At 41.0% G+C, this 25684-nt stretch overlaps 3 protein-coding genes across 4 annotated transcripts; 1 reads left to right on the top strand and 2 right to left on the bottom strand.

The window, feature by feature from the left end:
- Positions 1–9086: 9086 nt before the first annotated feature.
- fkbp3 (FKBP prolyl isomerase 3) lies at positions 9087–11562 on the top strand. The gene is made up of 7 exons (XM_026142982.2): positions 9087–9564; positions 9832–9933; positions 10010–10111; positions 10479–10614; positions 10771–10838; positions 10912–11009; positions 11238–11562. The coding sequence occupies exons 1-7, from the start codon at positions 9460–9462 to the stop codon at positions 11290–11292; spliced, it is 666 nt and encodes a 221-aa protein (XP_025998767.1). The 5' UTR covers positions 9087–9459; the 3' UTR covers positions 11293–11562.
- A 452-nt stretch (positions 11563–12014) lies between these two features.
- Positions 12015–15891, bottom strand: faua (FAU ubiquitin like and ribosomal protein S30 fusion a). The gene is made up of 5 exons (XM_026142983.2): positions 15766–15891; positions 12812–12893; positions 12579–12723; positions 12369–12424; positions 12015–12237 (listed from the first exon to the last, which is right to left on the bottom strand). Exons 2-5 carry the CDS (start codon positions 12884–12886, stop codon positions 12112–12114), a joined length of 402 nt encoding a protein of 133 aa, XP_025998768.1. The 5' UTR covers positions 12887–12893; positions 15766–15891; the 3' UTR covers positions 12015–12111.
- Positions 15892–17337: 1446 nt separating this feature from the next.
- Positions 17338–24538, bottom strand: prpf39 (PRP39 pre-mRNA processing factor 39 homolog (yeast)). 2 transcript variants are annotated; one of them, XM_026142665.2, is made up of 15 exons: positions 24399–24538; positions 22677–23117; positions 22184–22377; positions 21923–22048; positions 21616–21734; positions 21317–21484; positions 20766–20946; positions 20237–20344; positions 19981–20145; positions 19394–19520; positions 18986–19254; positions 18659–18843; positions 18473–18556; positions 18076–18187; positions 17338–17964 (listed from the first exon to the last, which is right to left on the bottom strand). In XM_026142665.2, the coding sequence occupies exons 2-15, from the start codon at positions 23083–23085 to the stop codon at positions 17875–17877; spliced, it is 2337 nt and encodes a 778-aa protein (XP_025998450.1). In that variant the 5' UTR covers positions 23086–23117; positions 24399–24538; the 3' UTR covers positions 17338–17874. The 2 variants fall into 2 exon arrangements, with proteins under 2 accessions (XP_025998450.1, XP_025998451.1); XM_026142666.2 differs by having other exon boundaries at positions 18482–18556.
- Positions 24539–25684: the final 1146 nt, after the last annotated feature.

The raw sequence follows: 25684 nt of genomic DNA, 5'->3' as shown, positions 1-25684 counted from the left end.
GCAAAAAAAAAAAAAAAAAAGAAGGGGGGGGGAGGAGTTGGTAGAGGTACCACAGACAATCCTAGTGCTGGCACTTTTCCTCTTCTCCATTATTGAGATGAATTGAATTCTTAGAGCAGAGAAGGAGTGCGGAGTGGGAGGGAGCTGCGGCGTGCGGATTGTTAGTTTTTGTGTTTCGAGCCCTTTTTTTGGACAAAATGGAGCGTACATGAGAGACAGACATAAAAGAACAAGTGCATTGTGAATGAGTGCGTGTGTGAGAGAGAGAGACAGAGAGAGTGCCTGGGTGTTTGCATAGCCTTTCATGTTCACTGCGTGGTGCCTTGTCCATGTCAGGCTCCACATACTGATCAAACTCTGAGCCTGAGTGGCTCAGCTGGCTGCAGGGACAGAGCAGGAAAGCTGCACATAAAAAAAAGACTGGTCACCGCTTTTATTGCTTTTGTGCTTTAATGTCCTTTTTTTTCTGCTGCAGGTGCAAACCCTGACCATGCGGTGGATTTGGCATACAGCACTTCATATGTCACATGCCCTTTCTGCCCCACATCGTCTTATCTTCCTCCAAGTGTGCTGGAGCCCGTGGATGGAAGCGTGAGGTTAAAAAAAAAAACAGAAAGAAGAGGTGATGTTCGAAGGACCGAGCCGCCCGTGGAGGGTAGTGATTTTATTTGCAAACACTGTAATAGCTTTTGTCTCATGTTCACCCATCTTTCCTATTTATGCTCGGTCCTAAAAGAGAAAAGATCAGCCTCGGAAAATAACCCATAGGAGGTGTTTCATACATACTAAGCGCTGGAAACGTGTTCTCTATCAGTAAGTCGTCTCGTCTCCACAGGCATGATGCATTTTACATGGCAGGCGCAGTGAGACCTGCTTCGTCCTGGTGATGGAGCTGAAAGGAGGAAGATGGAATTCCATCTACTGAACGCAAACCCATTTTCAATTACACAAAAAAAAACCCTCAGTGTGTGTCTGTGTGTGTCTGTAAGTGTGTTCGCATTAAAAGAAAGGGATTGTTCTAAAATGCAATCCAATCTTTGAACAAATGAGAAAAAGAAGTTGCTGCATCCCAAGTTTGGGAGCACAATCCACTTAGTAAGTCGAGTAAAATCGCTGTGTGTTTTACTCGACGTCGTGATAAGGAAAGGTATACCATCTGTTTTTAAAACAGAGAGTGGGAAAATATATATTTTGTTCGAACGTTATCTCAAGGTTTGAATGTTTTATGAGTGCAACAGGAGGTTAGCGCCAGGCCAAGCTGAGTACCCGCGCATGGATTTAATAGAGGCTGATACAGGCAGTGAATCACTTTTGGACAAACACCTCTAGAACAAACCGGGTGTTGCCAATGAGTCGGTCTCTATCTTTAAAAATATAGTTAGCCACATAACTGTTATTGAAAATCAGGCAATGATTTCAGTGTTGTGACTCACTGTGATGAATGGTGCTCCTCATTTCATGTTTCCTGAAATTAAAAGCCAGAAAAAACAAAACAAAACAAAAACCAGCCGCTTTCATGATGCGCACACGTCACACTGAAATTGAATTAAGCTGTGGAAAATAAAGCTTATCATGCAAACCCCACGGTCTTGACATATGCCTTTCACTGTCACTTAGTTCTGCTTCTGACTCAAAATCCTTCTGCAATCAGCATTCCCTTCACCATCACGATCCATCGAACGTCTCCACTGTGTGGATTTGTATTGAGAATTTCAGCATGAAACGCACACACAGGCTACGTACCTCATCTCAAGGTTGGTAAATAGATATTAAAGCTCTGTTTATTGATGGGTGTTTAGGGCAAAGGCGGAGAGACTGGATGATGTGTGTCTGGATAAGACAGGTCCTTGATGTCAGGCTTTTTCACCCAGCTGAGTGAAAAAGCAAAACCCCGTGATAAACATGATGGTGTGTTTAATGTACACTGCTCAAAAAAACTTAAAAGGATACTTTTTAATCAGAGTATATATGGAGTATTACTTCTGAGATATTGATCTGGTCAGTTAAGTATCAGAGGGGGTTGTTAATCCGTTTTAGCTGCTTTGGTGTTAATGAAATTAACAACAGGTGCAGTATGAGGCAAGCCCCAAAACAGGAAGGTTTAGGATAGGGTCAAAATCACTACCGGTAGCACTTCAGGACGGCACAGCAGTACATGCCATTGCCAGAAGGTTGGCTGTTTCTTCCAGCACAGTCTCAAAAGCATGGAGGAGATCCAGGAGACAGTTGTGCTAGGAGAGCTGGACAGGGTCATAGAAGGTCCTTAGCTCATCAGCAGGACCGGTATCTCCTCCTTTGTGCAAGGATGAGCAGAATGAATACTACTAGATGATAAATAGACTGATTCTTATATAGTGCTTTTCTCCTTCCCCAGAGCACTCAAAGCGCTTTATACAACATCCCACATTCACCCTTTCACACAAGTGCTTTCTTCTATGCTTAAGTGCTTTCTGTCTACTGATCACACACATTCATACTCCAATAGCTGCACCCTACCACAACTTGGGGTTAGTATCTTACCCAAGGGTATTTGGCATGCAGACTGGAGCAGCCAGGGATCAAACCACAGGACACAGAGGCCTCTGCAGCTTAGGCAACTGCACTCTGTCTGCCATTAGGAATCTGGATGAAATCCTTGGATTCTCAGACCCTGCAAGTGTACAACAAAGCTCGGCTGCATGTGATGAATGTCTGCAGGCAGGATAGAAGATGAAGATTGAAGACACTCACCTGGCCTAAAATCATTTTCAGTTGCTGCCATGAAATGTTGGCAAAGATTCAGCCCCTAAACGTTGTGGCATCATTTCCTTCCTAACACATTACCCAGTCCACATCAGTATAAATATCCAGCCTAATTTTTCCCCATTAAGATCTGATGCATTTCCAAAGTGTTCCTTTAATTTTTCGAGCAGTGTATTTGTTAACATGAGAGCAGGGGGCTTGTTTGAATTGGATGGAAACATAGTTTCAAATGTAAGTTTGTGCGCTTATATTATGTTGGGATGTGCAGGTACAGGTATTCCCTGTATTTTTCTTTTCCTTTTGTCAAGCGAGTGTTTATCTACACTGGCAAAATGACTGGAAATACACAAAGAGCACAACACAGACCTGTTTCACAGCAGGCATTTTTACTGCAGGCATTTTGAAAGCAGGAACGGTGGACCCACAGAGCAACGAATGTTTGGTGCACATCTGCAGTTCTCCTCGACTACATCTCCAAGTGAGTCCTGCCGCTCCAGCTCGGCCACAGGTCCACCTAATCAGTCAGTCGTGGGCCACATCTGGCCCACACAACATTTATCAGTGCTGTAGGTACCAACAACGCAAGATGGGATTCTGGAAATAACAACAAAACTGATTAGAATTGTCAATAACCCCACCTGCATGTCTTTGGGCTGTTGGAATATCAGCCAGAGTACCCAGAGGAAACCAACTCCGGAAATCCACACAGAAAGGCCACAAATAACCAGAACCTCCTGGTTGTGAGACCACACTGCCAACCACAGAACCCCTGTGCTGCCTTTTTGCAAACTAAAACTATAAAAGTGTGATTTTGTAGAGGGTAGAGTTTAATAGCTCCATCGTGCAAGTGTTCGTCTAAAGCTGGACAAAAAGAGGGGGGAAAAAATGTCACGGCCAACCTTCCACTTACACAGCAGTTATAATAAACCCCATTTCTTGAGATGCAAAAAGGGAAAGTATGAGCCTCGTGTTGTCCCAGAAACGCAGTGTTTTTAATGGCAGAATTTGCACCGAGCATGCAGTCATGAATCTCTTTGTTTCGATGCAAACGCACAGCGTGAGAGTAATGTGAGGAGACAAGAGTTGTCGGGAGACCATGTGGCTCAGAAGTCTGTCCCTTTAAGCCCGGTGTGATATCATACCGGGATGGGTTCCAACTAAAACTTCAAATCCATCTTTTCTCTTTGGTTTCTAATTAGCGGAAGAACAGATGATGCATCCCGGAGACAGAAGGGAGAGCACGCGCTGTGGCGTGCACCAAAGCTTCTGGTGACTGCTATCAACCTCTTATGCCACCCGGTTCTTGTGATTTGGGGGGATTGTTTTTAGGTGAGTGATCCTCCCCCTCACCCCCCACCCCCTCCCTTTCTTTTTGCATGGCTCAGATCAGGGTTGGGCTAATCTCAGTTAAACTCTTAATAAGACCCATTTCACGGCATGCGGCCAAGAGATTAGATCTGACAGGGCAGGCGTGGGTTAGTCCTGAGACCACAGATCTGCAGCCTAAGCTCTGGATTGGAAATGTTCCAAAGCATGGAGCAGCCAGTTGAATGGAGAGCTCTCTGTTGCATGATGATACCAGGAGCATGACTAGGAGAAAGCCCTTATACTTTTTTACTCATCTCCCAAGAGATGCAGTTATTGTTTTTAGAGGGGTTTTTTCTGTTTGTTTGTTTTACTGGTTCAACTTTCTCACCACCAGATGTTGGTGGAAGTTTTGACTGCTAACCTAGAGCACCCCAGAGGAGCACCGCCGACCTCACAAGCACTGCGAGCTGCAGCAGCAGGAGCAGCATATGAATCATGTTCTATATGAAGCTTAAAGACATGCTCTCGCAGTCCTGAGTGAGGCAGGTGAACTCAGCTCGCCATATGGCTTAGAGGGAGCTTATTAGGCTCTGAGGCAAAAAACACATTATCCACAGTGGACCAAGGCCACCTAGGGATGATTTCCATTACGAAAGCCTTTAATTCTGTTGGTATAAGTAGGAGAAAAGGGGGGGAGAGAAAAGTAATACTTTAGCAGAGGAGCTGCACTCTGGCCGCTTGGCTCGTGCAGGGATGGATGACTGGCAGCGAAGGTGAAGTGTGATTAATTATCTGAGCGCACTTATGTAAGTTATTACACTGTAGATACAAACGACTCCCTGCTCGACCTAACTCCTCTCGTCTCTCTCTCATCGCATTATTACTGAAAGAAATTCCACATATTAAACTGACCCCGTGATAAAACAAAAACAAGCAAAACATCAACATCAGGCATTTATAACACAAACAGAGAATGAACACCATCCAGCCAGACAGTGATTTGTTGACTCTGTTGCACTGTTTTCCCCTCACTATGTTACTTATTTACACTTTTTTATGGCACTTATTATTGTTGTGCTTTTCAACTGGCTGAATCGTTTTCCCTCCTGCCAAGACTCATTATAAACCTTATATCCAGAAACTACCTTTTTATTTATTTATTTTTTTTTGTAAATGTGGAGATAAATCTGCCTCGCCATATCAACACTATGCCCATAGTGACCCCTTGAGGTTCAATGCTGGAACTACAGTCAGACTGAACCGTTAGACAGATTTGGTGTTTTGCATCTTGTCCTAGCAGATAAGATACATGTGTCACCCATCCATTTAAGTGTCTCTGTGGCCAAAGAGTTAACGTAACTCTGCTATAATTGTATTTAAAATTTGAACCTACAATATGTCTGAATCTCTTTACTTTTTAAAATGCCTTCAAACTCCTGGGCTCTCTGTCATATGTAATAATTTTGGTAAATGGGCTGGTTCTTATATAGCTTTACTACTCTGCTTGAGCAATTCAATCAATTTAGTTCAGTTTTATTCATATAGTCCCAAATTACATCAATAGTACCCTCAAGCAAGCACTTGGCAACAGTGGGAAGGAAAAACTCCCTTTTTTAATAGGAAGAAACCTGCAGCAGAACCAGGCTCAAGGAATGGTGGCCATCTGCCACAAGCAGTTGGGGGTGAGGGAAGGACAGAGGATACACTGTGAAAGAGAGCCAGGGATTAGTAATAACTAACAAGCACTCTAAGCACTTTATACAAGCTTTCTATCTAACATTCACACTCCAGTGAATGCTTAGGGAGCGACTCAGGGTTCACCACCATGACCAAAGATGTTTTGGGAGTGCATACTAGAGCAGCCAGTGATCAAACCACCAAACTTTTAATTAGCAGATGACCCGCTGTACCTCTCTCTTCCCCTATAGTAGCTAGGACAGGCTCCAGCCCTCAAGTGACCCTGAATTATATGAGTGGAAGATAATGGACGGACAGACTGCTCCACCTCCTGACCCACAGCTGCCCCCAAAACAATCCAAAACTGTACCTTTATTTGCAAAATAAAGGTACAGTTTTGGATTGTTTGACTAATAACTCAACACTCTGGCTCTCATTCCACTTTTGGAAACTCTTGCAACTCCAAGTAAGCCTGCAGTCTTAGAGTGAAGTGCTCTGTTGGCATAATAGATTTTTTGTGTTAACTAATGTGAAAGAAAGCATCCCATGTGACATCCTTTTTAAAAAATTACGAGAGCTGAAAACTGGTCTGATGAAAGAAGCAAAAATTCTGCTGCAGTCTTTATGGTTTGGGTTGTACTCTCAATAAAACCAACAAAAAAGGAACTTCCTTCTAAAACTCGTCAGAATGTACTTGTTCCCAGAAACAAAGGCTTTTCTCTGTAGGAAACTGTCAAAAAAGGGAAAGAAATTCACGCAATAGTGTGTTCTACTCCCTCTAGGAGAACAAGTGTAAACTTGCTCCAGTTCAGACTCAAACGGAAAATGTTAGACCCTGGAACGAAACCTGAGCAGGAGGACAAGCATATATTAATCTCTAGCTTAGGAAACAGACATCTCACAGGTCCCCAGCTGTCACCTTTATTAAATAACACCTGTACGAGCCGGTTCGCGCTGTTCTGTAAGGGAATATAACGCACAGTTGAATGACATCTTCCATTTTTCAGCAATTTCCAGCATCGAAAAGCTTTTATTTCTTAAAACAAGAACACTTGACAAGTTCAGAAAAAAAAGCATGTTTTTTTAGGATATAACTGAGCTCACAAAGGCTTCACTGAGTAGTGCACCTTGTAACGTGACTAACTGGCATTGCACACCATGCCACTGCTGTGTAGCCATTACAGGATGGTAGTGGATCCTGAAAATGGGCCTTTAAGCTTATGTAGCTCTTACATTCAAAATCATGAAAATAATTAATTAATCAATCATTGTTGGCAGCATTTCTAATCAATTTCATGTCATAATAGACAAAAGAAAATAGAAAAGAAAAGAGGCGACATTCAAAGATAAAGCTGTTCCAAATCTGACAGAACAAGTGTTAGAGGGAGTTTAACTAAGGACACACTTCTGCAAATATTACTGCAGGATTATATTGTTTGTAATCTCCGTGCTGAGGGGCACATCTAAGAGAATGTGTATCGCTTGTCTCTATAACCTGTAGATGTGAAGAGCTCTCAGGAGCTGCATCAAATTAAATTCCTCCCTCACTTGATATGTGAGCTCATTTAAGCTTCTCGGCTTTGCTTGTGCAAAAAAAATGAAATAAATAAATAATTTAAAAAACTTTATCGCAAAGCAACGCGCCAGACGTGAACCTCAGGTGTTTTTTCTTTCTTTTTTTCTCCCCAAACTTCCTGCGATAAAAGTTTCATCCACACACTTCTGAACTCTTAGAGAAAAGATTACTGAATAAAAAATAAACCGTATCTGAAGATGAAAAACCGAGAGTGGCCAAGTGAGACGTGCACATGACAGATTCAGGATGTCACCTGTAAAATGAAATAAAAATGTATTTATTTTTTAAACACACAGTATCAGGAGGCAAGTAAGCTCAATTTATTCTGGATTTTCCCCCTTTTTTACAGATTTCCTTTCTTTTTCTTTATGCCAACTTATCTCTGCAGTTTGCACTATTGTAACAATCCTTCCCTCCCGGGCAATAAAGGAGAAGGAATGAGACCTGAGAGATTTCCTCTAAAGAGATAATTATCCCTCTCCTCTTCCTTGTGAGCTTTTCATCCAGTGTCCCTCTTGTTGCCAGGAAACCAACCAGGGTAAAGACTCTTCGCAACCCTGCTCTCCAGCTGAATGTAGCGGTGGAAAATCGTTATCATCTCGCTGCTTTTCGAGGCTGTTGATAAATAGGAGATAGCGAGGACAGTCACGGGACACGTGTGAGGCCTTTTGAAGCTGCGCTCTCACTGTCGGTGAAGGTGATTTCGAGGCGTACGGACAGGGTGTAATAGATGAGGTCGGCGTGTTCGCTCTGAGAGAGACATCACAAACGCGAGAGGGGGGTCTTTGCTGTAAGTCATCCACATCTAAGTCCTTATGTGGGATAACCCTGTGCCTGGTTGGGAAGTGTGTAGTTAGACTGAGAGCACCTACAAGAGAAAGACCATAACCAGAACATATCAAATGTTCTTTACTTGTGGCTACTTGTCTATATTGCTGCACTCGTCTTAATTACATTGGTTTAACCTGTGAAACGTGAACACATAAGATAAGGAGCACCAGTCTTCCAAAAAACAGAACACTCCTCTTTTGATGTTTTCATGGCGAAGCAGAGTGCTGTCCAACCATGGATGACCACAGTATGAAATATACATCATTTTCATACTTATCAAACTGGTCATCCTGAAATGAAAGAACACTTCCATCATTAGAGGATAACAGGGACCATTCAGAACAACTTTACATTGACTTGTAGTGGCCATTCTCTCTACAGGGACAGGTGACCTGAACCATGCCGGTAAAATGCTCCCAGGAGCATAACACTGTAATGAGACAGCAGGAAGAGCAGTTGTTGTCTTTAAAGTAGCCAATATGGAGACAGATAAACAGATAAAGGAAACCTGTTTCCCACAAGCCTACATTTAGTGGCTCCGGCTATTCGGGGGGAGCTACTTTGAAAATGGAAGCAAATGACATCAATCCCCCTGAAAAATACGGAGGAAGAAGAGTCCCAATGCACAGGAAGTTTAAGTGGGGTATTCAATAGATGTGTTGCTCTGTAGACTGTGTTGCATCTCTTCCACTGCAGACGGTCAAAAGATTTAAAAAAGAAATGCTTAACACGCCCAAATGAACTATGCATGCAGGAAGTGATCTGTGTGCATTCTCTTGTTAATGTTATTGTGTGGAGGAGACACAGTTTGTTCTCGGTGTAACTGGATATATTAGATAAGTGCTTTAGTTATCTTGATAGAAGTCACGTGTGTAACTGCTGTCATATCTATTGGACAGTTAGTTGTCCACTAGACGGCGGTATACACATCAGGCAGTTATTTCAATATTGCGCTATATAATATATCCATCCATCCATCCATTCGCTTCCGCTTCTCCTTTTCAGGGTCGCGGGGGGCGCTGGAGCCTATCCCAGCTGTCACAGGGCGAGAGGCTATATAATATATATATTAATATATATGATGATAATATAAGCAATACAAATGTATCTTATATTTCTTCATTAAACTTTTATTCCGCGTTTCACGGCAAAATGTGCAGAAACGCATTTCTTATCGTGCACTCGCAATAAAGGTCATCCGGGAAAAAATAAAAATACATTTAAAAATAGAATTAAAATTTTTTCATTGTAATTTGGTGTGAAAACGTTAAAACGCGGTTTTATATTGCGCACGGAGGTCAAAGTTCACTAGTTCGCCTCTCAAAATGGCGGCTGAGCCCACACGGGAATGGAGCGATGAGCAGCTCAAAAGTGATGATTTGTCCAAAAAAGACATAATAAAGTTCCTGCAGGACAATGCGGCCCACTCGGTATGTTTCTCCCTTTAGTCTCCTCGGGATTCCGGTTGGGATATCTGCAGGTTACCGGTTTGAATTCTCACTGTGAAGTGCAGCATGCAGCACGGCTAGCTCCGATGGGATGCTTTGCTTCAGCACAGCAGAGCACAATGTTCAGCACTATCTGCACATTAATACGAATGCAAACAGCTTCTCTTAGGCTTTGACCTGCGCAGCTCCTCGTGGCTTGAGCGCAAACGAGTTAAACTTTCTCCTTCTGTTCGTTTGTTGTTATTTCAGTTCCTCAACGAGCACAAGCTGCTCGGAAACATCAAAAATGTTGCCAAAACTGCAAAGAAAGAGCAACTGATTATCGCCTACGATCAGCTCTTCGAGAGCAAAGTAAGTCACGATTGTCATCCGCCTCGATGATGAACCTTGATAACGAACATAAAATGTGTAAACGTGTGATTTGCAGAGGTTTAAAGGCACAGAAGCAGTGGAAGAAGTGACGGAGAAGGTTAAAGCTGTGAAAGTCGAAGAAAAACCCAAAGATGTCAAGACAGAAGTTGTGGATGAGGTACTGATCCACACCATCAAATATCAACTTTTTAATATCATCATTTATATAAAGAAGGAGACCTATAATATGTTGTAATTTCTTTTGTCCATTCGCATATCCCACATGGGGATAAGTGTATTATAACCACGTGCATGATACTGATGCTCAATGTTGGTTAATGGGGGGGCGTGCAGATTTTGGTTCTGTAGATTATGGTTACTGGAGTGAAAAATTCAGGTGTACTCACGAAGACTCAAAAATGCTGTAATAATAATGTGAATTGGGAAATATTTTTTCATTGTATGCTAAAGTACAAAAGGCCGATTCTGGTGAGCACTCAGCGATTATTCACATTTATTGACTACTGCTTCATTACTTCTCTCAGGGTCCTCCAAAGTACACCAAATCAGTGCTGAAAAAAGGCGACAAGACAAACTTCCCAAAGAAGGGCGACACTGTGAGCTGCTGGTACACCGGAACCTTAGAGGATGGGACTGTCTTTGACACCAATGTTCCCACAGGTATGACCGCATCGCACTCGTAAGGTGATGCTCTGTCGCTAGTCGTGCTTTTGCATTATTGAAAATGTTAAACTAAGTAATTTGTACTTTTTAGTTATGTAGATCAAATCTCTATGTAGCGATGAAGAATCTGTCCTTGTTGTCTTCGATCTGCAGGGGCGAAAAAGAAGAAACAGGCCAAACCACTCAGCTTCAAAGTCGGCTTGGGCAAAGTCATCAGAGGAGTAAGTTGCTCTGCTGTTGTCATTTAGTTTTCTTAACTTTTATTTCTATGTCTAATGTCTGTAATCATCACAGTGGGATGAGGCCCTACTGACAATGAGCAAGGGTGAAACTGCTCGATTGGAGATTGACCCTGAATGGGCTTATGGAAAGAAGGGCGTCCCTGAGTCCAAGTATCCTTTTTTCCCTCCCCTCTTTGGTATTTTGTACCCTGCGTGCATGTTTCATAAATATCGAAATATTTCTAAAGGGATGTGATGAAACTACACGAGCTGTCTGCACGTAAGGTCAGAGCTCAGCTTGTAATGTGGCTTGATTCTTGCTTATAACTGTCCTCCTTTATTGTTTTACACTAACATAATTAAATGAAAGCCAATTTTCCTTAACTCTACCTCTCCCAGAATTCCACCCAACGCAAAGCTGATTTTCGAGGTCGAGCTGGTGTCTGTGGATTAGCCCAAAGCATGCACTACATTTCGAGAATTCCCACCTAATTAAAGGCCTTGAGGTAGAGGGGGATATCAGCATGCGTCTTGGATTGCAATATTCCTGGGATGCCTGTGCTTTAGCATAGCATTACACATATACCAATTGGATTTTAAAAAAAAAAGTTTGATTTGGACAACATGGAATGGCTTGTTAATAATGTACATATAAGAGACTGTGAAATGTTATCTTTTTGTTCTTTTGCATGTACAATGTCAGAAATAAATCATTTTCCCCAAATTTGTTCATTTCAGTTAACCGGTCACTGTACAGATTGCACCTGTCTACATCGTGTTCTTTAGCCTGAAGTCAACTGTATTAAGAGAACTAGTTTGTGTGGTGTACGAAGTACTAAAACCTCCCAGTAGTTTTATGCCAACTACTAATTGTTGTTCCTGGAAGATTTTAATAAGTTGTAAATACAAGACTTTGTGTCGCACCCATAAGGTGCGAGACCATTCTAAATATGTAAACTAAGGCATTCCATGTACAGTGATGCACGTCTTTAGGGTCTAAGCATCCAGTGTCTGAAGTTTAGCTTCAAAGCTAAATTTGCCAATTTTAGCTAGCATTAATTCCTAGAGACAGATGAACTTTGGCTCAAATACAGGACAATTGTCTTTATTAAGAAACCGCAAAGATTATTTGCTAAAGATCTAGATTTACATTGCAGGACAAATCACTCATCTAGACCAAGTCAAAATTGTTTTTATTTTGTACAGGATGACATTTAACTTGGTAAAAACTGACAGGTGATGATGCGGTTTCTCCTTTGGGGCAGTGAACCACTTAAGAGTTGGCATTGGGTCCCTTCTTCTTTCCGAAGGTGGGAACGACATTCACAAAGCGCCTGTTGTACTGGATGCGGCGCTTAGCACGGCCAGTCTTCTTCTTCTTCTTCTCCTGCTTATCAACCTGAAGAAAAATAAGTGGATTGGCATCATTGTAAAAGTGAAGTAAAAGCAGATGTAGTCTGTAGTATAGCTGAAGGCAGAGTCCCTCCAGAATTTTTTTTTTTGAAGAAGAAGAGGTGAGGTTACACTTACTTTGGGAGTCTGTCCCCGCACTTTTCCAGCACGGGCCAGAGAGCCGTGAACCTTACCTGGTAAAGTGAAAGAGAGAAACAAAGATCATGCTATCAAGGTGGTTTTGTTAAGACAAACTATATTAGTGCCATCCTCGGTGTGCCAAGTTTTGAAGTCCCGAAGAAAACAAACATTCAAATATGTGAATAGCTACATGTCATGCACACATACCTCCCAGAAGTCTGCCAGCTACCTCCAGGGTGCAGTGCTCGGAGACACCGCAAGACACCAGAGAGGCATCATTCTCCAGAGGGCACCCAGCAAGCAGCAGCACCTGATCCTCAACCAGGAGACCTTCCAGAGCCTGGACATGAGCCTGGGACACAAACAGGTTTTCTCATAATAATCCTTTATTCAATATTGCCATTAATAAGGTACAATTTTTACACTGGTACAAGTTTTACCTTGATCTGGCCGACAGTCTCCTCTCCAGTCACCTCAAGGGTGTGAGTGTTCTGGCCACGTAAGAAAAGCTGCATCTTGATGCTGGGGGAAAAAAAGAAAAAAAAGGTAGAGCCAAGCATCTTTAGTCATGGATAAAACTTTTATTAGTTTTCATATAAAAGCATAACTGTAACGTCCAACTACCAACATAGCTATTTTATGTTTACTGGACTTGACTATATAACAAGGACTTTGACATCAATTACAATAACTGCTAATTAGGACATCTGATAAAACGCTGGCATCCCTTGAAAATGCTGTGTGCTTTACTTGGTGTGACAAGTAAAAATGTCTACCGTGACGATCATCGCGGAAACATACTTGCGGCATTAAAATTTATTATAACAAATCCCGACTACCAAACCTTCACTTTGCCTTCATACTTCATACTCATAGAATATGAAACCCACATATGATCCTCAAAGTAAATATCTCCGGTGGTAACCTGAAACTTATTAAAACTGTGGAGAAATAATGCACTACCAGCCGCCGGTGTTCCAGATCTACTGGCGTTTAGATCAACTGGCGTTGGTCGAACAGATGTGTGGCAGTCTTGCGTTTCAGGAGCTGCTACCGACAAACCAGCAAAAAAACGCCAAATGTGTCATCTGTGACACTTGTGAGGTTGTCTCAAACACACTCCGTCAGTCTTGATGCTGTTGAACAACAAAATGTTTAAAAATGTGGCGAGTTTACCTGGTGATATCCTCATGCGCGACGCGATCGCGAAAACAGCAAACAATTAACACCACGCCGATGTTGTTCACAGGACAGCAAGAGTAAACGATCGGGAGACTCTTGTCGTCGTTATCGTTCCCCTCGCACGGTTTATTTCTCCGATTTCAGCGTTTTTGCTCCACAACTACAGCGTGCTGTTTACTTTGTGCACTAACATGGAGTCGAGTCAACCAGCGCCACCTCTGGCCAAGTGCCACAGCCTACAGCCAGATCAGCCTGTGACACACATCTGCAGCACGTTTGAATTCGTGTCATGCACATTTGTACCTTTCAATTGTGTCTGTTTGTGCGTCATGCAAATAAACCTTTGAAATGAATGAAATGATATCATGTATTTATTATCAGCCTACATTTGTACAAAATGCCAAATGACATACACATAAGAATCACCATCCTGATATCAATACTTTTGCCCATACGAAAAATGTCGTGAACACACTAATATTTCACCAGTGTTGTAACATCACATGTCGTTAGCGTAGTCTGTCTGTGTCTTCCCTCTGCAAACAAACATGTTAGAGTTGGTTGTGATATACAGTCTGCATAAGTGTGGTCAATCTAATAAACATTTATAAGGAGATGGCAGTTACTGTGAATGTACAGCAGTTACACAGTGATTAGTAATAAACAGTCAGACAATGACCCTGACAATCTCATTCAATCTTGCAGATTGCACCTTCTGTGGAAAGTGGTACCACACAGTGTGTGTGGACTTCCCCTGTGCAGAAGGCGACTACAAATGTTGTGGGTGCTAAATAAACAGAAAAAAGTGATCCCTGTTGTCTTTGCTTACCGATTGTTTTTAGTGTTGACAATCCACATTGCTGGCATTGCATCTTTCAACATGTTTGTGGGTAGATTTGGATGTACCAGGGTTAAGTGCAGCCACTCAGCCTCTACTCAATGTGATCATAGCAGCAGGTGCAGATGTGTCACAAGTTAATCTAGTAGTGGCCTATGGTCATGTGTTAGTGGTGGGAACAGTCATATCCACTCACTCTCACTGGCTGTTTATTACTAATCACTGTGTAACTGCTGTGAATTCACAGTAACTGCCGTCTCCTTACAAATCTTCATTAGATTAACCACACTTATACAGACTGTATATAACTCCAGCCATGTTGATGAATTGCCTATATTGGCTGGAAATATTCATTTTCAGGGAAAAGACACAGACAGACGATGCTTACAGGATGTGATGTGACAACACTAATGAAATATTGATGTGTCATATTTGTCCAAGGTGTATTTCATTGTTATGGAAAAAGAGAATATTAAAATCATGATGACCAATTGGAGTGGTGATTTCTATGACTTTGTGTATATAATTTGGAATTTTGTACAAATGTAGGCCAATAAGGAATATATGATATCATTTCATTCATTTCAAAGGTTTATTTGCATGACGCACAAACAGACACAATTGAAAGGTACAAATGTGCATGACACGAATTCAAACGTGGTGCAGATGTGTCACAGGTTGATCTGGCTGTAGGCTGTGGCACTTGGCCAGAGGTGGCGCTGGTTGACTCGACTCCATGTTAGTGCACAAAGTAAACAGCACGCTGTAGTTGTGGAGCAAAAACGCTGAATTCGGAGAAATAAACCGTGCGAGGGGAACGATAACGACGACAAGAGTCTCCCGATCGTTTACTCTTGCTGTCCTGTGAACAACATCGGCGTGGTGTTAATTGTTTGCTGTTTTCGCGATCGCGTCGCGCATGAGGATATCACCAGGTAAACTCGCCACATTTTTAAACATTTTGTTGTTCAACAGCATCAAGACTGACGGAGTGTGTTTGAGACAACCTCACAAGTGTCACAGATGACACATTTGGCTTTTTTTTTGCTGGTTTGTCAGTAGCAGCTACTGAAACGCAAGACTGCCACACATCTGTTCGACCAACGCCAGTTGATCTAAACGCCAGTAGATCTGGAACACCGGGAGCTGAACTGAAGCTTCTCCCGGGTCCTAGCCAAAGCTATGCTAACTTAGCTAGCCACATGGGGCACGCGTATGGTAAAAGTCCAGTAAAAACATATGAAATACACCTTCACTCGTCAATAAAAAGCCAAACTTATGGTTACGGATGACATATGTGCATCAATCGCAAGATAAAACATGTGACGACAAAGCCAAACTGGGAAATTTTTATTAAAAGTGCACAGCTCTCACCTCGTTTGATGCTAGTCGTGCAACGCTAGGCATAAAAAGGACTGTTTAAGGGTCTACACAGCGCATGTGCGGATTTTACGTAACGCTCGTCGGACGCGGTGGCCACGCCTCTTGTACTTTGGTAGTGTCGCAGATTTATCTGTTCTAGTATAGCAGTTATATTTACGGGTTCATGTGATCTTCATAGGTTGTATTTATCTATTTTCTTTGATGTTTTGCAGAAATGCCTGCTCTACTGATATTTGTATTTTATTTTATTAAATTTTGTTTGTTTATTCTCACGGTGTCCTGTTTGTTAAGGTTTTGTTAAGTTTTGTTCTTGAAATTAACATTAACAAATATGGGGGAGAGGGGGGGGGGTAAGTTTTTAAAACTGTTTGACTCATTAATATAATTAATATACACTAAATTATTCACGAAATCCTGGTCCTTGTGGTTTATACCAATGTCCCACAACCAACATCAAATTATGTCTTATGTATTATGTTTCATTTAATTATTTTTTTCTCCTACACTTCAGAATTACTGACTGCACATGGAGAGGGTTATATACTCGTCATATTCTTGTGTTTATTTCTTTACAAAAAATACTAAAAAGTTTGTTTGAATATGAGTGGATAATAGTCCTGGGGTGGCATGTCAGCATGTGACTCCCATGGCAATAACAATATTCTGTTACCTTCAGCAATGATTTCAGTGGTTTAAGTGTGGCTCATTTTCACATAAGGATCAAAACGATAGTTCATTTGTATAATTTCAGCCAACTGCTAAACAGTGATATACTTTTTGAGAAGGTTTTGGGTTTTGTTTTTTGCTGTGAAGCAGCACCAGTACAGAGCTCATGTGATGCTGAGATTAGAGCTTCATTTTTACAGAAACACAAAAGTGGCATGAGAACATCTCATTTATCTTTGAGCTCATATTTACCACAAAAGATTCTTCATCCTACTACATTGTAACTGTTCTACATGTTAACTTTGTCATATATCTAGATGTAATGTGTATTTATCTTTGAGAAAATCTATTATGCTTACTTTGTATGTTCATATCAAACCTCAAAACCCCTGAACTTTATTTTTGTCTTCTATGACAGTTTTTGCCTGAAACACAGCTGGAAAAAAAGTTTAATTTCAATCCTTCAAAAACCACTCGAGCTTCAGCTTGACTAGCAATGCTTTTTGCACATTATTGGGGTATGTTGTGGGTGAAAATGTTTTCATATAAAATGTACTCATAATTATTGTCGTAAAGTGTAATTATTGAATGAGTTGCCAATGAACAACAAAATGTAAATTAAGGTTTTTTTGTTGTTTTTAAAGGCAGTTACCGTGTATACTGTTATATTCAGTTACCGTGGCTCAGTGCAGCATCTAGAAATGCTTGTCAGGGATTTCAGCTTTTGTGGAAACCCATTATTCAAATATATTTCATATTTTAATTACATTCCTGCCTATTGAATATTGGAAAGGAAAAGTTGTTTTACTTTGAATGACAGTAAAAGTGTAAACTAAACAGCTAATGACAATATTCATTCTAGCCCTTTGTGAATTATTTAAAACAAAACAAAAAACATTTAAGGATATCAATCTCTTTATTATGAAATCAAGTCAAAATAAAAAACAAGGAACTCTTTGTTGCTCTTTAGGGAAACATAACCATGAGTTATTACAAATCTTTGTGATTGGGGGGGAAGAATGATGACAGATACATTAATGAAAGCTTCCCCTTACAAGTTCTTTAACACAAAGACAGAGAGCAAACTAAGTCATCTGGCCTAGAAATTTCAAAAAGAAAAAGCCTTTGTCACACAGGGAAAAAATAAATCTGCCTTAACAAATAACATGCATTCAAGAACCCCAAAAAGAAGCCAGTGCTGGAGAGAATGACTGTAGCAATTAAAGAACTGATAACTGCTAAACAGGGCCAAATATACTTCTATCAAGAGCTACAATATGTGGTAAAGTTGATTAGCACACTGTGAACCAGAGAAAAGGGGAAGAAATAAAACAAAAGAACAAAGCTTTTTGAAATCTCCATGACGTCTTGGTAAGAAGCCCCGTCCCAAGATGTAAGAAGGTCAAATGGATGGTCAGGCCACTATGTTGTCCATCATGTAGAAGGAGGGGGGTAGTACTGGTTATACTGGGCATACTGGTTGTATTGCCCCCAGGAGTTTTGTCCCCAACCACCGTACTGTTGCTGAAGAGAAAAGTGGGGGGGAGGGGGTTAGAAGGGCTGTAATTGACCACACATACTTCTTGTGACAAACTAATTTCTAAGTGCTGTAAATGTAACTGATCTGTAACCCACCTGGTACCAGTTATAGTTGTAGGCAGAGGCATTTGCCTGCATGTCAGTCATGTTTGCTACAGCACCAGAGCCGTCATCCACACGCTGCCTCTTAGCATCAGGTTCCTGAGAGCTGGAGAGGTAAAGTTTAAATTAGTAAGATCCAGCTTATAGCTGACAAATGAAACAGCAGTTACAGCCAAGTTTGTTGTTTTTACTGTTGTTCTAACCAATTTGTAGATTTTCAATATGTAGAATATGCATCTGCCCTTCACTGAGATATCAAGAAATACAAGACACTCTAGAAAATAGACTAGTAGTAGTCGTCACATGTGTCTAACACCTTGTTAGAAGGGGGTGTGAAAATTTTCTGAAAGTGTTTGTGGGGATGTGATGGACGCTGCGTTTCATTAACCACCTGTCATACCCGTTCTCGGCCTTCCTCTTTGTCGATTCATTTTCTTTTTGTAGTTTCTGTTGTTCTTCATAGGCAGCAACAAGGCTGAAAGATGTAAAAGAATAAACATGACTCTTTACAAAAAAACAAAAACAAAACAAAGAATGAATGTATTCATTTCTCCCTTTACCACTAAAAACAACTTACGCATTAATATCGCTGCCAAAGTCTTCAAGAAACTCGACTTTGCGCTGGGCAAAGAGGAGTCGTGATTCAAGAGGCATTGGGCTATTCAGGGCTCGGTCAAAACAAGCCAAGATCTCTGCCTCATTCTGGGTCACATCTCGATTGTATTCCAGCTCAAGCAGGTTTAGATACAGTTTTGGACTCGTCTACAAAAACCACAAAACACACAATTTAGTTGACAACTAGTGCAACACAGTTATATTTATCATGTGAACAGAATTCATTGCAAGAGAAACACAACCAATGCTATAATGTGTTGACCATCTGATATAGTCAACCCTCTCTCACCTGGTCTTTTTCAATAGCATCCAGAAGCACCTTCCTCGCCTTGCCCAGACTCCTCTGCACCTTCATCAGCTGCCTGGCCAGCTTCACAGCATAGAACGATGTCTCAGTAGCATTCTTCGCAGACTCCATCGCCTCCCTCAACAGCGCCTCAGCTTCCTCCAAGTTTCCGTGGCGACGCTCCAGGCTGACCCTCCGAAGGCGCACCATGGCGAGACCTGGGATCGATGCCTCCAGGGACTTCAGGATGCTCTGAGCCTCCTCTATGCTGCCTGGGTTAAAAAAGAAGAAAAAAGAAAGAGGAATGTCAGCTGAGCAGTTTTCCACATTTGTTTCTTATTCATGATCTCCATGCTTTATGTTGCTTTTGCATTTAATTTGCATGCTGCTTTGACTGACTAAGGTACTCACCCTGCTGCTCCTCAAAGGCTGCCCACAGCAGGTGGATGGCTGGTTTCTTGGGCAGATGGACGGTACACGCCTTCTTGTAGACATGTCTCACACCCTCAGTGCTGTATCCCTCTAGATATTTTGCATACTTCAGAGTGAAAAAGAGAAAGCAAGTTGGAAGAAAGCCAGGAGAGGACAGAGGAAAAAAAAAAAAAAAAAGAAAGAAAGAAAGAAAGAAAGAAAGAAAAGAAAGAAAGGCAAAAGAGACAAGACATTTTTAAACTACATTTTGAGTTCACAGACAGGCAATTTCTTCATTGACAAGATCGTTTTTAGAAATTTTCTGTGTAAACCCATCAGCACCTTCATGGAACCAATTAGATAAGTTTCTGTAAGGTAGTGGGAGACGAAGAAGATGCAACGTAGTAGTTGGCATATGCTGCAGTCAAATCTTGTGTGGCAAGCTGGCCATCCCCTAATACAACAGATACAGTCACATATCAACGTTACACGCAAAGAGTGCAGGACTGTGTCGATGTGATATCATCGTTGATGGGGGAAGTGCAGGGAGGTAGCAGGAGTGTCGGAAAGGCTCAAGGTCACTTTACCTTGATCCAAAACTCCTCATAGAGAGCGCAGGCGATGAGGCATCTTTCGAAGAGAACCACCACACGCTCCGGAGTCCCATTCTCAATTTCGAACTCCAAGTACTCCTTCCAGTTGTTCAGTTGAGTCTTCTCCAAGGCTTTGACGTGGAAGTACGGTCTCTTAATCTAAAGAAACACAAATTGATTAGTTTGATAGTAATGAGGGGGGGACTGAAAGAATAAAACATCAGTAAGGGAAAAAAAAAACAAGACCCACCCCTTCTTCAAAGGCCCAGCGCTTGCTGACTTCGTGTTCATTGTGGTTGAAAACTTCCTGCCGCACCTCAATCACCTTGTGGCGCATGTTCTCAATCTCCGTCACTCTCTACATACAAACACACAGACAAAAACAAGGTTAGCACCCTTATTTGTGCTTCTCCGTATCACATTCTCCACTTGATGTAAAAACTTCTATTCCTGCAGCCAACGATTTACATCACCAGAGATAAGAAGCCTGCAGAGGGGAGAAGTATTTATGCACCCTGCATATCAGCCACTGGGTATAGGTGCTGGGATCAACGGGCCCCGGGTGATCCTGTAAGTTTTAGGGCGAGTCCCTGACTGGATACCAACGTGAATCCCACCTGGCATTGATTGGCCTGGCTGCTGACATAAAGACACCTCTTCAAACCTAGGCAAATTATCTTTTCCCTTTCATCATGGATAACATCCAAGCTCCTGCTAACCCTGCCAGCAGCAATTTTATAAATTTTTTTCCCCTACGGGATTGGCAGAGAAGGTTTTACCTTAGCAGGATCCGCAAGATCCTCTGTACCAGGTGGAAGCTCCTCCTGAGCAACTTGTGACTCTCCACTGTCACCAACCATTCCCGACAGGCTGGCTTTAGAGAGCTCGAGCCTTAGCTGGACAAACTCCTCTTCTGACAAGAAGTGCCTGGGGTGATTAGTCTGCACATGGTCTTTGAACCTGCAGAGAGAAAAGAAAATGTCAGTGCACAGTGACGTTATAATTTTCAAAATGATTTGCACCATGACTATTTATTCCTTTACCAAAGCATGAAATCAACTTTCAGTTAAGCTGTTCAAGATGGAAGATTAAGCAAAACCAACCAAGCAGACCATGGGCAGAGGTAGAAACTATTATTTGTGCAGTTCCAAAACAAACATTTCAAGACTGCAGAACAGGATATGTCCATCACTGGGTTTGGGGCTTTGTAATTTTAAAAACTTTATAATTTTAAAAACTTTATATTTGCCTTTTATGATGATTTTAATAACACACTCCTCAAGTGAATGCAAACTTTCAAACAAATCTGGAAACTGTTCTTTTACTGTACCTCTGGAAGTGCTGGGAATACAGCTGGGTTGGAATGCCCAAGATGCGGTCATAGATGGCGGTGACGTTACCCAACTTCTGCTGCTCTGTCTCCCAGTTTATGAAGGATTCCCACAAACGGTCTGAGCGAAAGTCAGTGCCTGCTGCAAGCACTGCATGCTCATAGGAGCTAATAGGAAAACAAAAAAGGAAAAAAGATTCATGAAATGTCTCATTAACTCATTAACATTTGAGAAGAAAGTAAAACAGTAGAGTGTGTGTGTGTGTGTCTATATATATATAAATAAAGACTTTACTCACGCTCGAATGCGCCCCTCAGTCTCTGGGTCATTAGGATCAGAATTCTCTTTGATGAAGGTCAAATAGTGGATCCACAGGTCGACACTGAGAGGGATGACCTGCAAACCTCTTCTGTACACCTTGGAAAAAAATAAATAAAATGAGTTTGTTCATAAAAGTCTGAGTTTTTATGCCCCAAATTTTGGTTCTTAACAGATTATTCTAGCTGGTCAGTTATTGATGACACAGAAAAGCAGGCACACCAAGTTAAAAAAAAAAAAAAAAAAAAAAAGCAACACGTGTACAAAAGTACAAGAGGCATACTTACTTCTTCTGCAACTTGTACATTGCCATGCTTTTTCTCAATATCTGCATACTTCTTCCAGTAGCCATAGCAGTAGGGGTAACGTAGGAAAAACACATCAAATGCCTTCCTCACTGCTGTAAGGACATTCTGTAAAGAAGCAGAAAGACCAAATTGCAACAATTTAACCACCTCTTTTTAGCATTACAAGTAATTTCGGTTCAAATTTATTGGACAAGAATATATTTTCACTCAGTTTTGTAAATGTGTGTGCCTTCTGTTTACCTCTTGTTCTACATACTGCAGCAGATAGACCCACGCATTGAAATCTTCTGGGTTTTCCTCAACTCCCTTAAAAAGCTTTTCAAACTCTGAGGGCAGTTCAGGATCTGTAGGAACAGCTGCTTCTTCTGTTGTTTCTTTGGATGGGTCTTCTAGCTCCATGCCATCCTCTGCCACCTGTGTAGCCTCTGTCCCATCTAGAGAAGTTGACAAGGAATCATCAAGTGAGTTTAACTACAAAATTACAGTTTATGATTTGTGCATAATGTGTCATTTGTTGACAGTTTTCTTTTCAATAAATTAGTTACTGTAAGCACCGACAGAAAAAAATAGAGAGAGACACTATGCTGATTCTACACAGTACCTTTCTTGGTTGCTTGTTGAAAACTAGCTAAATCTTACGACGTTACACTAACAATTGGACCAGAGTCAACTTCATGACTAAGCATTTATTATTAAATCAATTGAGCCAACTGAAAAACAAGTTTTAAGTTACCTTGACTGTCAGTCTGTCCAATGGATTCAGACTCAATATTCATGTCCTGGCTGCAAGGCTCAGACCCTACAGGTTCTGTTGCTTGCTGTGCATCTTCTGTGGGCTGTGGAGGGGGAGGAGGTGGCGGTGGTGGAGGTGGGTGTTCTTGGAAGAGCTGAGCATTGGCAAGTTGAAATTGTTCCACAGCCTTCTCCACAGATCCCAGATCTGTGGAATTCATTTGCTGACCCGGTTGTTGCTCTTGTCCCATGGCATCCTGAGACACATCTGAATCCTCAGGCAAGACATTGGAGAGAGGCTCTGGAGCGACCTGGTCTACTGACCAGTCAGTCGCTTGGCCTACGACAGGAAGGTCTGGAAGAAAGGCATCCCCATTGCTCTCCATGGCAGGGGACTCAGTATCCAGCATTCCAGGAAATGTACCCTCTGAGATTTTCAGGTCTGTTGGGACAGAAAAAAAGTAAAGACAAACTCAGGAAAAAGAAAATAGATTTTTCCACACACCGAATACTATTACAGTTTACTGAAATATTAATGGTTTGTACAACTTAACAAAAAAAAAAAACTAAGAAAACTAGCTCTGAAATAAGCTAAAGTATTCCCACCATTTAAATAAATCAATAAATAAAAACATCCACTGAGTTTCCAATAATTTCTTTAAAAATACGCACTTAATGATACTAGTCAGGACAGCACAAAAACAATGTCAAGTACAATTATAATAAGGAACTTGGTGCCTAAAATAAACAAGTAAGAAATATCCAAGTGTGAACTGCAGTTATAGGTAAAATATCTACAAACAAGAAATTACTTTCAACTCACAATTTAAGCCAGTTTAGTTCTGACAAAGAATTTTCCACAACTATTGACAACGTGCTGTATTTTAAACTTGCCATGAACCTTCACTACTTAAAATGATACTTATAAATCTGACGCAACACGACGCATGTTTTTCGTTTCAAACTTTTTTTTTTTTTATTTTACTTCCTTTACGCCTAAAGGGGTCAACCCTAGTAAAAACAGCCGCTAAAGCAACAGGATACTTCCTTGTTCTAACATTAAACCAGTGCCAGTTTAAGCTTCAGCCCTAATTTAACTACTAAAAATAATTCCGCGTACTCGGTTGCTTACTCTTAGCTTCTCGCTTAGCTACCTTAATACTAAAGTTGTTTTCTTTTTTAATTTTACTTTGGGGATTTTTTTTGTTTTGTTTTTTAAATGCAATATTTCCTTTAAAAAACGAGTAGCTTTAGCTTTGTTTGCTCCTCGAGGCCTTGTTGTTGCCGGGAGGTCTTTTCCATGATCAAAGTTCAATCAGAAGTTAGGCCTGGCGCCCGTCTATCTCAAATAAGTATAATAGTAGAGGTCGAGGCATGTTTCGTGTACGCGCTTGCTTAGTACGGTCCAACACAAACTATTCGTCTTTAATTAAGTATCTACATTTTTCATCGATTCTTTACGTTGATAGCAACGTTTACAGAATAGCGAATAGGAAACTGTTACATACATCGTAACTAGGACATTTACATGTACAGCCTTTGCTTAGGCCTCCAGGAAATAGTCGGTAGCAGTTAGCTAACGTGCTGCTGTTAGCTAACAGGCTAATGTTACCCATTTCGCCACTAGCGATTGTTAAATTCGTTACTAACCAGATAAAACCAAATCAACAAATAAAAATACGTTTAAGAATCTTATCCGTATCTGTTGCGTCAATTTACTTACCCCCGTGGACTTGAGTGCAGCTTTTGAATTCACTTTATCTACACTATTGCGACCGGCCGCGTTTCGCATACCATTCTTAAGTTGGAGGAAGATGAGAGGGACAGTGTACGCATGCCCAGTCGAACTACCACCCACCAGCGACGGCGCGCTATTCGTTGTTCTTGATGTCTTGCCAATTTACATTTTATGATGAAATTAAAATGCAGAAACAATATTTTGAAGTTAGCCCATAGCTTTTGTGAATTCCTCCAGAAGTAATGAAATAAATAAATACATTTCCTGCAGTTGCAGTGTTTGTTAAAAGTGCTGCATATAAACCCTACATATTTTAGTGTACACACACTGACACAAGAATTCAACCGCTTTTAAACCGCATGACGCAATATTAAACGTGAGCTCTAAATCTTCTGTGGCTTTTGTACAATACGTTACACTGCATTGAATTTTTTTGAAAGTAACACTCTTTACTTTTATTAATAAAAAAACAAACATTTACAATCAACCAAGCTTTATACCACTTTATACTTCCATACAATAAATCCCCCAAACAACTTCTCTAGGTATAGAATTACATTTTGTATTTCACTTTTATTATATTTATTAAAGCATTTCGTTTTATTAAACAAACCACTATTGATCTAATTAATCACTTGGGACTCAGCAAGCTGCAGCAAGCAGGTAAAGTCAGGTAGGTCTGGTACTGTTGTGTGGGAGCTTTCTAGTTAACCTAACCCAGCTATGTGCCAGTAAAGGTGTTATTAGTTTTATTACTATATTTTCATTTAGACTTTGTCCCTAGTCAGCATCACTTCGTCACAATCCTGACATTTCTCCACCATATAGACTTCAAGAACTTGTTTACTTGCTTCCTAATATATTCCACACTTTGTTGAGTGCTACTGTTACAATACAATATTACCAATTTAATATCTCAGTGGTTATATTACTGTGGCAGATCAACATGTGTTGCAAGTTTATGCACCACACTGGCATGTTTGTTATTCAGCTGCCTCGCCTCAGTTGCAAGTAGACAACAATTTCAGAGATCCTTATCATGAATGTTTGTGCCTGAAAATGTGGAGCGGTATTTGAGATCCTAGATTTGACTAAATCTATGAAAATTATGTCTTTTTGCTTTTATAAAGTCATTGACAACTTTTTTTATTTTAAGAAACTTCTAAGAACAGTAATAATAGTTAGATGTTAAACTGGCAGGCACAACAGAATGAAAAACAGGGTGAGGCCCCTTTGTAAAATCTCACATTTAAACCCATTTCAAAAGTAAA

Source organism: Astatotilapia calliptera, chromosome 15 (genome assembly GCF_964374335.1).
Source record: "Astatotilapia calliptera chromosome 15, fAstCal68.1, whole genome shotgun sequence".
Lineage (NCBI taxonomy): Eukaryota > Metazoa > Chordata > Actinopteri > Cichliformes > Cichlidae > Astatotilapia > Astatotilapia calliptera.
Note: the sequence above shows the minus strand (reverse complement) of the source record. Positions and strands in the feature narration are given on the sequence as shown.